Below are 14422 nucleotides of genomic sequence, written 5' to 3'. Positions count from 1 at the left end.
GATGCATCACTCTGAGAGAAACGCAGCCTCTGAGAGGAGCTCTTTGGGAAGATGGGATACTGGTGGAGTGGTGGGCCTTGCCAGCCCCGCTCCTGGTCTGTGGAGAAGTTTTGGGTCCAGTCTGCAAGCAGCTACCTGCCAGGTAGTCCAGGCTGGGGAGTGTGGAAACCATGAGCTGCGTTCTCATCTGTAGGTGTTGCTATTGAATTGCCAGAGGATTTCTTTTTTTTTTTTTTTTTTGTGTCGAATACTTTCTTTCTGAGATTTTGCTGTGTGCACAGGCATAGGAACAGCTTTCTGGAAAAGAGAAGGCATGCTCAAATATTGCCAGAGGATTTCTTTTTTTTTTTTTTTTTTAGGCTACGAATGTCTGATTGACAGATTAGTTTGTTCAAGCAGGAAAAGTCTTGCTGAAGAGGAGAGCTGCCATCCAGAGAGCTCTTACAGCTGCACTGGCCTTCATGCTGAATGTCTTTGGGTGGGGAAGGAAGGGGGCATGCAAGTGGAAATGACAAGCTCTTTCTCCCCATCTTCTTCCTGGAGGAGGACAGTGGCATTTTTGTATCTCCCAGCATTGCTCTCACCTTTTGCTTGTTTTTAAGCTGGCAGAAAGAGCTGGAGTTTACCGGTGCCCTCCTTTCTTTTTGTCTGCCGATCTCCTGGTTACCGTAAAGCCACTGCAGCACAGGGACTTCAGGCCTGGATCGGGTGGCAATTCTGCATTTCACACCGCTGCTGCCACCTCCCTGGCAGGCTCCCTCCCCAGGCAGTGCCTCGCAGCTGCTTACTGGTGCTGGGCAGGGAGCGGTGGGGAGCCCCTCGCTCCTCCTCCAGCCCTCCTCTGAGATGAGAGCATCCCCTGCAGCTTCCTCCTTGCCTCCAGCCTGGCATTCCCCCCGCCCCCTCCTTGAGATCCAATATATATCTATCCTTAAACACTATGCAACTTTGTACGTTTGCGTAGCGGGGAAGAAATTATTATCTGACACACACTGGTGCTATTAATTATTTCAAATTTATATTTTTTTGTGTGAATGTGATTTTTTTTTCCGTTTTTTTATTATGATTATAGTGTGAGGAAGTCTCTCGTGTGTGCGTATGTGTGTGTAAATATATTCAGCCATATTTCCAGAGTGGCACAGCCTGGCCTCCTCCATGTGCTTTCCCTTATAGCCATCAGGGTGCGTGCACTGTGTATTGCTTCTCTCCGTATTATTCCCTTAGAGCTTGGCATTTCTCCTAGCTGGGCTCCCCTTTCTTCCCTAGCCCATATCCTCTGCACCCGTATGGGCATCAGCAACAGCCATGTTGCCTGTCGGGTGGATGCTTCCTAGCCCTCCCTCCAAAGCCAGCCCTGATGCGCGGTGTTCACAGCACCCCATTTTGTGTCCCTTGTCCCTGGGGATGTTGTGTCAGGAGGAGAGCAGGGGCTGTGGCTTTGCAGCTGGGCTGTGAGGAACTGTAGGGCTGTTGGGAGACTGGATCCAGTTTTGAGGTGGTTGGAGAGCTGGATTTGGGGACATGTTGATACCGCTGTGTGAGGCGGGAGGCTTGGTGCACCCTTGGGAGCGGCGCTGCTGGGCAGGGGCGGGGTGTTCCCAGCAAACCCTACATCACTCTTGTACCCTTCTCTTAGAGATTCTTACAATTTACCAGCTTGGGATTTCTCCCTGACTGCAAACATAACCTATTACCTGGAGGAGAGCTTACCTGTGCTCGCCGCCGTGCGTGGGATGTCGAGGTCGGTGTCCTGGCCGGCTGCTCTGGTCAGATGGCTGGCTGTAACCGCGTCACCTCTCTGCCAAGGCTGTGAGAAGAGCAGATGCGAAGAAGCACGCATGCCCTGGCTGACCTCAGGCCTAAGGTTTCCTGCTTTCTTCTCCTTTTTTTTTTTTTTTTTTTCCTTAAGCTGTTTTTAACAGAACTTTATTTTTAAATAAAAAAAAAATCTTTATAAGCAATCTCTTAATCACTACTGCATTACAGCCATTATTCATTGTATAAGTCCAGTTATTTCTTTACGTAATGTGACAGTGCGACAGCTGCTGGTGGAGTGCTGGATGCCACGGGCAACGCGTGGCAGTCCCTTCATCACCTTATTCCTGACTGTGGCCCCCTCAGAATGTGCCTTCACTCCAGCTTTTTGCCTTAATCTGTGGTCTTGCTGTCTGGGGCGGTGAACAAAATGCAACACTTGCAGTTTTTATGTATAAAACAGTATTTCTTATTTATAATAAAGTCTGAATATTTGTAACCCCCTTATACCTTGGCATTCTTTTGAGTATTGCTTTGGGGGGGTGGGGTGGGGTGGTGGTGGTTGATGAGGATGTCTCAGTTGTAAGATTTGCCTCTTGCTTAATTAATCAAATGAGCTGGATTGGGGTGGGAGAAAGGGAAAAGTAATTTGGGAATTCATGTGATGGGCTGCAGATGGCCGTAGTGATTATGGTTTCTCCCTGTGCCCACTGCTTCGTTGCCATGGCTACAGTGAATTTTATGCTGCTGTTTTTTCCAGGCCTTAAAAAATAAGAGTAGTGGTGGTGCTGCTACTGAAGCTGCACTGTCCTGGGAGCTTGGGGAGTGTTTCTTTACAGTGTAAGCGCAAGATCTTCCCTGCTTTCAGCTTGAACGCACAGAAAAGGATGGGGCTCCTGGGTAGAAAAACAAACCCCCTAAATAAAGAAGCTGAAATTTCTTTATGGGGAACTGCCATAAATCTGGGTACTCTGTGTTTTTCCATGGGTCCTGTCTGCCAGGGCCCAGGATAAATTTTATTCCTGAATTAAGCAAGTTTTTAATGTCAGGACAGATTACTGTGGTAACAGATGGGGCAGTTTTGCAATCACACCCATCTTACAGCTGCAGACTGCATTTCTTTATTTTTCTCAGCAGAGGAAAATGCACGTGTCTCATTAACTTGCATCAGAGCTAAGCCCTTCTCAATTGGTAAGTTCTTTTCATTTTTTTTATTTCAGTTTGTCTAGCTCTGGCTTTTTGTTCTTCAGCTATAATTGCCGCTAATGCGTTTGTTTTCTAAAATGCCCCCTTTTTTTGGCCAACACTGCTGTTGAGCAAATCCTGGCTGGTGAAATCTGATGTTTCAGCTGGACTGTAGGGAGCAGCAGGGGAGCAAAGAATCGGGCAGTGGGACGGTGCTGACCTTGCGTGGGCTGTAGTTTGACGTGGAGCCTTTCACCATTTTTTGGGCTAAAATACTCAGCTTGGGAAGCAAGTCTGTGCTCTTTATTTTATGTTCAGGTCACACGGCATCAGTGCTTGTCCTCTAAAGCCTGGATGAAATCCCAAATTAAGGTGAAGCTCTTGGCATCTGTAGATTTATGCCGAGTCTCTGAAACACTTGTATCACACTGGTCTGGGACAGTCAAAATCTCCTGGAGGTTTTTGAGGGCAGTATGTGCTACTCTCGGCCACAGGGAGGAGCAGACCCGAGGGAGCACGAGAAGTGCTGCTTCCAGCTCATTGAAGAAGTGTTTTATTGGTGTTTTGAAGTCCAAGTAGAGAACACTGGAGGAGGGTGGTTTTGCTCAGCATGGACTTGACCTCAAGGTGGAAGAGGATGGAACTTGCTGGGGAGTGACCAAGCCATACTCTGGTGGCTTTTTTTTTTTTTTTCCTCTCCTCTGATTTCCAGTGTCTTTTCTTGCTGTCCAAGCCCCATCATCTCTCACATGCTCTGGAGAAGTGGGATGCTGGCAGCAAGTGGTGATGGGAAGGACTTGGCCAGAGCGGCACTGATTGTCAGCTGGGGTCTTTGCAGCTGGTTAAAAATTGTTGGGGTTCTCCTGCCAGCCAAGTGGGAGAGAGCTGCGGGGGGGGAGGGTGGATTGGGGCCTCATGGGTTGCTCTGGGGAGGCTGAAGTTCAGAGGACCTGACCTCGTGGGGCTGCTAAGCCAGGTTCTATCTCACTTCTGGGGAGGATGAGGTATTGCCAGGAGTCAGTAAGTGCTGGGAGCAGCTGCCTGGAGGAGGCACCTCTAGCGTGTCCTTGTGGACCTGTGGATGGAGAGGAGGACATTACAGCTGTGGCGCTGAGCTGGCAGTCCCCTGCACTCCCCATCTACAGCCGTGACATCTTGGACCACATTCTGGTTGGTTAGTCTTTCTAGTTAGCAGCTGGACTGTATCTTCAGTGTGCTTCCATTCGAGAAAAGTCAAGAATAGAGTGTAAAAAAAAAAAAACAAACAAACCCCAAAATAATCCCACTGAGGTCCCCAGGGAAGCCCAGTAGCTGCTGCTGTGGGGCATAAAGGCAGACGAGGGAATGCGGTGGGACAGCTCTGCCTCCTTCCCTCACCTCTGTCTGCCTGTCTCACCCCCTTGCTGGTACGGGCAGGGCACAGGCGAGGCAAGGCCAGACGTGCAGGCATTTCCTTGCTGTGCTGCTGCCGCCCTGCCCTGCTTGCTCACCACCGCCGCCACAGTGACCCGGGCAGGGCAGTGACCCCCAGTGTCCCGCTGCCTTCCTGCTCCCTTGCCTGCCTCTGCCCAAATGATCTCCTCTGACCTGGGTAGCCCTAGCTGACAGGAGTTTTGGCACCACTAGGTGCCTAACTGCACCTCTAGACCCACCAAAACCAGCTGTAAAACCAAAACGTGCCAGAAGATGATGTCTCCTGAAGGAAGCCCACCTGTTCCTGAGCAAGGAGGAGAGAGGTTTTTCCTTTTTTTTTTTTTTTTTTTTTTTTTTTTTGAAAGATCAACTGATAATATTACTGTGCTTTAAATACAAGGTTATAAAGCAGATTCTATCGGATCAGTGTGCTGGCCCGAAGCCTGCTCTGAGAAGCCCGGAGCACCCATCTGGCGATGGAGAGACTGAAGTCCAGGCTTTATTGCTGCACTGCATATTTGGTGATACTGGCACAGCAGGATCCCTGATTTGCCATGCCGAAGAAGTCCCGGGTGGCAGGATAAAGGTCTGCTGCTGGACTGGAGGAGAAACTCCTCAGGCTTGAAGAGGCTGGCGGTGAGTGGGTGCATGCATGCAGCGGCAGCAGGAAGGAAAGTGAGTGAGCAAACAGAGAACAGCTCAAGATAAGCTGCTGCCTGACAAACCCTGCAGGAGACGTGAGGCCACCCACGGAAGCAGCCCAGGACCAGAGCTGCAGGAGGATGTTGCAGCCCAGAAGGTCCCTTGTGGAGGGAGGTGTGGGTTTGCCAGGGACAAGCTGGGCTACAAGGACACGCGGAAGGTTAGATGTGCCCTGCCTTGCCACTGGGTAGTCTTTATCTTGGCATTGTTTGTCATGAGCCACCAAAATGTGTTTTCTTCCTTAGTTACAGCAATAAAACTACTGCTTTGGGCCCTTCACACATCCATCCCTTGCCACCGGCAACCGTCAGCAAAATTCAGATTATGTGGATCCAGACTATCTTTGGAGTGGTTAATTCTGCGATGGCCATGACCTCAAGGACTGATAAACTTGCCAGCCCCTGCAGTGGTCTCTCTGCCATAGCAGCTTGCTTAGCCCCGTTATGAAGATGAGCGTAGGACATCTTCAGAAGGGCACCCCTTATGTTGCAAGTTAAAAGACCCAGGTTCTCCAGTGAAGAAACACTGATTCGTTGCAATGTCTGATGAATGCCGCCATTCTTCGTGCCTCCCATCACTTGCAGGTCTGCTCACCTGCTAAAAGGTAACACTTCTGTTAACTGTGTTTATATGAGACCTTTTTTAAATGATGTTGCCATAATGATGAGTTGCAATGGGCAACGTTTGCTCTGTGGAAGGTGGTGGGTATCAGTTTGTCCCAGATTCGGTGCGTTTAGAAAATGAGGGCCCCAGAAAATATATTTTTGGGTAGCCTTCTGTGTGCATTCTTACGGTTTTCAGAGATGATCTTGAAGGATGGTGGAGGATGATGAGGTAAGAGTAACCTAAGTAAACACGCAGAAATGACTGGAGAGAGCTGTGTCAGTGCCTTGTTTGCAGAAGGGAAGTAAGAGGTGGGGTGATAACGGTGAGACAGAAGGGATAATACGGAGGAGCCAGATAAGGGAAAAGCTTCCTGCTGGTGCGAGCTGCTCTTCCAAGAAAGAAATCAGCCAAGGGCTTGGGCTGGGCGAGGCCCAAAGGAACTGCTGTACTGGCAATGCTGCTGGAGGAGATGAGCTTCCCAAGCAGAAGGATGTCAGCAGGTAGGAAGGATGCAGCAGAGGTGTTTGTGGCAAGTGATGTGCTTGAGAGCAGAAAGGATTAAGTGGTTTTTGTTAGAGGAATAAGAGGACTCTACGAACTGCCAAATCAGTGGGAACACCGCAGGTGGTTTTGTCTTGCTTCCTAAAAAAAAATAAAAATAAAATCAGATAAGACAACCTTGGGTGCCAAAACCCGATGTGCCACCAGCGTGTTCGTGAAGCTGGGTTCCTTGTTGTGAACTATATTAGTATCCAGTGTGTGAAATTAAAAGGAAACAGCCTGCTTATAAAAGATAGTTGACTCAATCAGTGGGGCCAGGTAAGCTCAGCAAAGGGAGGTGCAAAGATGTGGTGAATTCTGGCTGGTCGTGCCCATGAGATCATCAGGAGACGTGGAGGAAAGCCCTCTGAGTCAGCTCCAGGTGCATGAGTGTCTGGAAGCTGTTGGGCAGCGTAAGAGGCTCAGATGAGGACCTAAATCTTAATCACCCCTGGTTTGTTAGCGCTGGAATGAGCAGCACGTCAGCACCATTTGTCGTTGGGTTGAGTTTCAGTCCCTAATGCAGAAGGTGACCTGAAAGACAACTTGTGTCTTAGACTGGGGGCAAATTTGTTAGGTATCTTAATTCCATTGAAAGGTGCTTATGGACCACTCACGGTCACTTGTGCCAGTAGGTGTCCCCTGGCAGCAAGCAGAGGAAGATGCTGTGATGCAGCGCAAAATCCATCCGTCCTTGTGACCCTCTGGTGGGTTGCTTTTCCAGGTCAAGTGGATGTGCTGGCATCTCATTTATCCTGATGTATGCAGGACTAGGGGAACCACTGCCTCCAGATTTCTCTCTTCCCCTGTAGAAGTGGTCATGTCCTCCTCCAAGGCAAAGGTGAGGAGCAAGGTGGAATTGAGTCTTGTGTGGCTTGTTGGCTGCTCTTGAGACCAAAATGCTGATGGACCTGGGTCCATGGAGCCTGGGATCCTCATCCCGGCTCCGTCAGCAACCTCAGGCAAGCCTTTTCCCCTCTCTCTCTCTGCTCTCCTCATCCTCTTTCTAGCAGAAAAATCATTGTACTAGGTCAAGGCCACGGACCCATCTAACCTCATTTTCTGTCTTGGGAGCAAAAGCAGACAAACATGTGATGATTCCCAGCCTCCACCCCTTTTCCAGGCCTGGGGATTTCCTGAACCTGATGCTTGTCTGGTAAATCCCAATGGATCTGCTTTCTGAGTACATGACTAAGCTGTCCCTGGGGTCTTTTTGCATCCCCGGCAGCCCTTGGCTGTGAGTCCCCCTAGTTGCCTCTTCTGGCTGGTTTTCAGCCCTGCTCTTGCAGGTTGGTGGGACAGACCTGGCTTGTGAGCAGGCAGTCCCCATCCACCCTCCCCAGGCTCATCGTGAGCTCATCATGTTTCATGGAGCTCTCTGCGAGCTGCCTGCGTGCCCGGGCAGCCCGGCTCCCACCAGCAAACACCAGTGCTCTGCCTGTGGAGGTAGCGACAGAGGGTGGGATGGAGCTGGGTGAGCGGGATGGGCAGGAGGGGTGTCCACAGGGGCTGGGAGTGACTCAGGTGGAGCAGCCGATAAAAACCACCCGAAAAAAAAAGCAATAGGCAGCCCGTCGTGAGCCCTGCTGTTGCCTGCTGGAGTGGGCACCTCGTGCTCCCCGGCACAAGAAATGGCTGGGTGCTGGCTCCTGGCCCTGTGCTGCCTGGCGGCATCTCTCCTGCCCGCAGCCCTGAGCGCCAACAGAGGAGAAGGTGAGGCTCCAAGAAGGTCGACTGCTCCTGCTTTCATGCTGATGTGCAATCCTGCTAGCGGCTTTGCTTGCAGCCCTGCCCTGGTGCTGGAGAGTCCTGGTAGCTGTGAGCCGGCTGGGTGCTGCAGCACCCTGCTAGGGCGCTCTCCCCTCCTGCCTTTGGGATTAAAATTAGACCTGTAGGTGCTTCTCCTTGCATTTCGTCTGGGGTTAAATATACCATGAGCATTTAGACTCTGTTTTTTTGCTGGTGTCCCCTTTAAATAACTTATTTATGTGCGATTACTTTATTGCTTTCTGCATTAAGCCTCGCTGCTTGGGTGGGATTTGGGCGTGAGCACAACCATTGCCCGGGGAGCGGGTGGCTTATCTGCCTGCCACTGCCGTAATCAAAACGTTCCCTAAGCCCGAGGAAGAGCTAGAAGCACGCGGGATCCAGTTTGTTGTAGCAACGTGTGCGTTGTTTGTACTTTGTGCGAGTCCGTGGGGCTTACGAGGTGCCCACGGCCCCACCACACCCAGTGGGAGGCGGTGAGCCTCCCGCGGTACGCAGACCGATGGCAAGCTTTAAAACTCTAGAGGATCCTCTGGCGTATGCGATTGTAGTGGAGAGGGCGATGCAGGGATGTTTAAGTGCCTTCAGCCCAGTGGTAATTCGATATGAGGGTTTTGGTCACGTTGGCTTATAGGCTGGAGATGGGTTTGTTTAGCCAAAATTGGGTCTTTACATGTATTTTGTAAATATTGAGCAATTTCAGGGTTTTTTTGACTGTAGTGCTGGTGTTCTGAAATATGCTCACAGGGCTTGAGTTGGTCCTTCATCAGTTTTCCTTTTAGTGCAGTGTAACATGATCTGGGAAAAAAGTGCTGAATAAGTGTGGGGTTTTGGGTTTTTGTTTCTTGTTTTTTGGTGGTTTTTTTTTTTTAAAGATCTGATTTGCTTTACTTGCTACTTGGATAATTATTACAGCAGCCTTAATTGCATATGCAAGTCTTAAAATACTGATGCAGATTTTTTTTGCACCTCCTTCCTCGCAGCGTCTAGGCAACTGCTGCTCTGCCATGGACTCTTGAACGTATTTCTGTGTGTATGTAAAAGCAACAGCTGATAACTGGCCATGCTTTTTCTTGAATATCAGTGCCACATAATTTTGCAGCTATAAGGCCAAAAGGTGGGGGTTTTTGGTTTTTTCTTTGTTCTTTTTGGTTTTTTTTTTTTTTTAAAAGATCTGATTTGCTTTACTTGCTACTTGGATAATTATTACAGCAGCCTTAATTGCATATGCAAGTCTTAAAATACTGATGCAGATTTTTTTTGCACCTCCTTCCTCGCAGCGTCTAGGCAACTGCTGCTCTGCCATGGACTCTTGAACGTATTTCTGTGTGTATGTAAAAGCAACAGCTGATAACTGGCCATGCTTTTACGCCAGAGCAGGCTTTCTGAGTTGGGTTGGTGGCATAAATTTGTCTCTCGTGCTGTTACTCCTCTGGTCCTGGCACTAGCTGCCTGCTTGTGATTAGCACACGTGATCCTGTTTTGCTTGCAAACGAACTGCTTGAGCCATACTGGGTTCACGTATGATCTGGTCGAGCAGCGGAGGTTGGGGCGCTTGTACTCTGAACTGTGCACAGCCTTGCCCGAGCAAGCGTGCTTTTGCCTTGGGTGGTGTGTGCCTGCGCGTGAAGGTTGAAGGGATCTCCCAGGGTTTGGGGAAGAGTTGGGGTGTGGAGGTCAGAGCTCCAGCGTGTCTAACTCGGTGTTTCGGAAAGGAGAAGATGCCAAATGGCAGGTTTCAGCTCCCAGTGTGTGTTCTCTCCCTGCTGATGCTGATGGAGCCCCAGGAGATATGGGCAGGTCTTCCTGCAGCAAGAAAGCTGTGGAGTTGGGTGATGAGGAAAGCCAGGACTCAGGGTGGCAGATGGGACAGCCCTCTGGGTCACTGTCCCAAAAGCGTGGAGTGGGGAAATGGTTTGTGTTGTTGTGGAGGCTTTGTTGCATGCAAAGCTCTGTTGATACCTTGCTGAAAGGAGTAGTCTCTGCAGACCGGCTCATATGTACGGAGCTATTGGATCTGCTCCTTGCAGACCCAGGGCCAACCTCATTTTCTGGTTTTGTGAATTTAAGATGACAGTTTAAGAGGTCCAAAGCTGCCTGTCTCCCTCTCTGAGCCTTTCTGATGGTGGGAATTTGTGTCAGCAGAGCAAACAAGTGGTTTTCGTGCCTTATTCTGCTGGGCAGGAGCTGGGGGAATGATGTCCTGCTGGATGCATGCTTCAGACCTCCTTCATCCCGATGTAGTGCTTAAGAAATCCAGTTGTAAAGCTTCTCCTTTGTGGAGCCTGTTCTTCTCCACAGCTGCCTGAGAAATGGATGATCTCAGGGCAGAGCCTCAGGGCACCTGGATACAAAAAGGATGCTGTCCTCAGTTGGTCCTCATCTCCTAGCAGCTCTAGCATGCTCCATCTCATCAGCAACTCAGCAATGCCTCACTCTTGGTAAAGATTAATCCACCTGAGCTCTCAGATTTCCAGGAGAAGACCAGGCACAGGAACAGCTACGCAAGTGAGGTGGTGGCACTAATCTGCAACAGCATCTTAAACGGCTTTGGATTAGTGAGGCCTCAATTGGTGCCAGGGCTGGAGAGCTGGCTCTGAATGTGCTGCAGCCTTAGAGCAAGATCTGAAAAAAAGGTTTTCATTCCCTGGGGGAATGGAGCTCACACCTGTAATTTAGCAACCCAGTAATCCTCTGGATTACATAGACATTACATAGGGTGTTGCGTGGGTGGGGTTTAACAGCTTTAGTGTGGAGAGATGAGGGGTGGGATTGACCCCAAGCAGTCCTGCTGTGAAGGTGAGCATAAATACCTTGAGAAAACCCTGCACTGCTGCTTTTGGGGGGGGGGGTGGTGTTGGTGTTGTATTGTCTCTGCCTTTTGGCCGCTGGTGGTGTCCACTGAGGCTCTAGATGCTTCCTCATACCCTAAGAGGCAGGATTTCTGCAACTGCAGGTCCCCTCCTAGCAGGCTGGGGTGGCAGAAGACCTTCTGCAGCTGGGTCTCGGTCTCCCAGCAGCCAGGCTGTAAGGGAAGAACCATGTTTGCCGGAGCTGGAAAAAAATCTCTCTCCGTTTGCTGGCGCATGAGGTCATCTCTCTTCTTGGCAGCAGGCTTGGCTGCCGCTTGCTGAGTGCCTCCGTCTGGTATGTGGGCGTTCATGGGCGTGTGCGAGGTGTCAGGCAGTGCCCAGGTGCGAGCGCTGGGCCTTGCGTGCTTGGGCGGTGAGTGCAGGAGCCTTTGCCTTGTCCCAGGAATCACAGATGTGGAGGACAGGGACCTTGTGCCCTCGGGCTAAGCTGTGCCAGAAGAGTGCTGGGAAGGAGGAGCCCCCCCCACCCCCTGTGTATCAAGTACAATTTGTGGTCCACATCCACGCTGCAGATTTCTGCTTGTTCTTGGATTTCCTCCACTTCTCCTGTGCTATCAGAGGTGACCTGAGCTGGGATGGGCAGCTGGGGACCATCTTTCATGTCCCAAGGAAAGGTCAGCAGTGAGCAGAGTTTCTTGGAGGAAGGCTGAGGATCCCATGGCAGCATTGGGGTGGTTTGGAGCAGTTCATCAGCAGTCTCTGCGCCCCTGCAGACCCTGCTTTTTCCCTCAGGGTGTTTCTTTCTCCTGCCTGCCTTTGCCAACCATTCTCTCAACTGTGCTTGCTCTCCTTGGTGGTGGTGAGGAAGTTGCCTGAAATAAAGGTCCTTGGTCTTAAACACTCTAGTACTGGCTGCTGAGGGCTTCACAAGTAGATGAAGGGTGGCTTCAAGACAAGACCTGGGCAAGGCAATGAAAAAGAGTGCTGGAGCAGGCACGTCTGGTGAGGTATCTGCCAGTCTGCTCTCCAGAGGTCCCATCTGTCCTGGCTGTAGTGGGATGCAAAATCTCATGCCTGCCCTTCCTGGCATCCATTGTGCAGCAATGTTGGCAGCTGCAGCTTTTCTTCCTGGGGAGGGTGGAGTGAGGTGACCTGTGTCATCCTGCCAAAGACTTTTTTTAATCTCCCTCTCAGCTGGCACGCTTCCACCAAGCTCCCATCGCAAACTGCTCCTCATCACCCCTTGGCCAGGAGGACATTTACATCACAAATCTAGATGGAGGGACCCTGGTGGAAGATGGTTGAGCTTTTCCTTCTGGGGTCGCTCATGGTCAGAGGCCAAGTGAAACCAAACATAACCTCAGGGATCTTTCCCTTTTCCCTGAAGTCACCAGTAAAGTTCCCCATGCTTTTATCAGGACAAGGTTTGGGGGTTGTTTACTGTCTCTGCTTACTCAAAGACCTTGTTGCATTGGAAGGCCTCTGAAAGGATGGAGAACATCCCTGGCCATGCTGCACTGTGGAGCAGGGCTGCTTGGCTCGGGGTGTTTGTCCATCCTGAGCAGTGAAACCAGGTGTTACTCCAAAGCACGGGGTTGTGGAGAACAGCGCAGGCATTGGTGGCACATGTGGATGGACACAGACACGTGGGGACAAGCGCAGACACGTGGGGACGGGGCTTTATATTGGCAGAGCTAGAAGAGGAGGTTTGCATTGCCTGGGCTTGTTCCTTGGGCATCAGGGTGGGCTTATGGCTTTGTAGCTGGCGCCTTTATCTGTAAGCATCATTTGAGATGTCTCTCTCCTCTCCCCAGTCTGTGACTGCAATGGGATGTCCAGGCAGTGCATCTTCGACTGGCACCTCCTGAGGGAGACAGGGAACGGCTACCGCTGCCTTGGCTGCCTGGGCAACACGGAGGGCGCCCACTGCGAGCGCTGCAAGGAGGGCTTCTTCCGACAGCGGGAGGACGACTGCTGCCTGCCCTGCCACTGCCACCCTCAGGGTACGTGGCCGCCTGCCGAGAGGGGACTGGGTTGGGTCAGGGGTGTAGGGGGGCTTAAAGCGCCTGTTGCCTTGCGTGTCCCTCAGCCCTGCTGAGCATGAGGGCGAGGTCAGGCTCTGGGACCAGAGCATCGCAGGAGGAGTGAGTGGGGCCAGCCTGGCTCCAGGTGGGGTTATCTGGGGAGGTGCCAGAGCCCAGCACTGTGTTGTTGCACTCTAAGTCATAGGAGCTCCTCCTCCTGGGTGCTTCACTGCTTGGTGCTGAGCATTTCGAACCCCTCAGCCAGCTCCAGGCTGCAGCCAGGCTTCAAAACCCACCTGCTCCCCAAAATAATCAGACTCACAGAATGGTTTGGTTTGGGAGGGACCTTCAAAGATCATCTAGTAGAGCTCCCCTGCAATGGGCAAGGGACATCTTCCGCTGGATCAGGTTGCTAAAGGCCCATCCAACCTGAGCTTGAACACTTCCAATGATGGGGCATCCACAACTTCTCTGGGTGAACTGTTCCAGTGTCCCACCACCCTCATCATAAAACATTTCTTCCTTATGTCCAGTCTAAATGTCCTCTCAGTTTAAAACCTTTTCCCCTTGTTCTGTCACTACAGGCCCTGGTAAAAAGTCGTCTCTCTTTGCACCACATCCCCTCCTGAGGTACAACACTGTGAACTCAGGAATTATCCTTTCTCTTTTATAATGCAATTTAAAGCCTTTGTGGACCTCACCTTTATATACTGAGCCCCCTTTATATATTGAAAGTCTTCAATAAGGTCTCCCCGGAGCTTTCTCTTCTCCAAGCTGAACACCCCCAGCTCTCTCAGCTTTTCTCCATAGCAGAGGTGTTCCAGCCCTCTGACCATTTTTGTGGCCCTGCTCTAACAGGTCCATGCCTTGTGCTGGGGACCCCAGAGCTGGATGCAGTGCTCCAGGTGGGGTCTCACGAGAGTGGAGTAGAGGCAGAACATCACACTCGCTCAACCTGCTGGCCATGCTTCTTTTGATGCAGCCCAGGATATGGTTGTCTTTCTGGGCTGCGAGTGCACATTGTTGGCTCATGTCCAGCTTTTCATCCACCAGTGCCCCCAAGTTCTTCTCCTCCGGGCTGCTCTCCATCCATCCATCCATCCCCCAGCCTTGGAGATTGCCCTGACCCAAGTGCAGGACTTTGCATTTGGCCTTGTGGAACTTCAGTGACCCAAGTGCAGGACTTTGCATTTGGCTTTGTGGAACTTCAGGAGGTTCACATGGGCCCACTCCTCCAGCCTGTCAAGGTCCCTCTGGGTGGCAGCCCTTCCCTCCAGCATCTCAATCAACGATCCCTGCCTCGCTGAGAGGGACTCTGCACCTCTCTGCCCTGAATTTGGTGGGTGGCCATGAGCCCACTGATGCCCACTGGGAGCTGCCCTTTGGGGAGTTGCCTGCCCCTCCCAGCTGCCATCCTTATCTCGGGGACGGTGGCCAACCCCGAGAAGAAGAGCAGCAGCTTTTGCCAGTTTTGTGAGTCAGGCTGCTGCTTCCTGGGTGTCGCAACATTTGGCGGGCTCAACAAAGGCTTTTAATTGCATTGTAAAAGTGAAAGGATAATTCCTGAGCTCACGTCGTCGTCGTTGTGTCTCAGAAGAGGAGGCGGTGCAGAGCGCC

General features: G+C 51.2%; 1 protein-coding gene across 4 annotated transcripts in view; it reads left to right on the top strand.

The window, feature by feature from the left end:
- Positions 1–86: 86 nt before the first annotated feature.
- The window catches only part of LAMC2 (laminin subunit gamma 2), a 28250-nt gene continuing 13914 nt past the window's right edge, over positions 87–14422 (top strand). For 2 of the 4 annotated variants that reach the window (XM_035898055.1, XM_035898052.1), the window contains exons 1-5: positions 87–142; positions 360–1864; positions 2890–2946; positions 4754–5659; positions 12596–12784. In XM_035898055.1, coding sequence (XP_035753948.1) covers positions 5605–5659; positions 12596–12784 — 244 coding nt within the window. In that variant the 5' untranslated portion in view covers positions 87–142; positions 360–1864; positions 2890–2946; positions 4754–5604. Of the gene's footprint in view, positions 143–335; positions 1865–2889; positions 2947–4753; positions 5660–6953; positions 7043–12595; positions 12785–14422 lie in introns of those variants that run through there. The other 2 variants (XM_035898053.1, XM_035898054.1) reach the window with 2 other exon arrangements.

Source organism: Egretta garzetta, unplaced genomic scaffold (assembly GCF_000687185.1).
Source record: "Egretta garzetta isolate BGI_Z169 unplaced genomic scaffold, ASM68718v1 scaffold187, whole genome shotgun sequence".
NCBI lineage: Eukaryota > Metazoa > Chordata > Aves > Pelecaniformes > Ardeidae > Egretta > Egretta garzetta.
The sequence above is the reverse complement of the archived record's forward strand: the minus strand, read 5'-3'. Positions and strand labels throughout refer to the sequence as shown.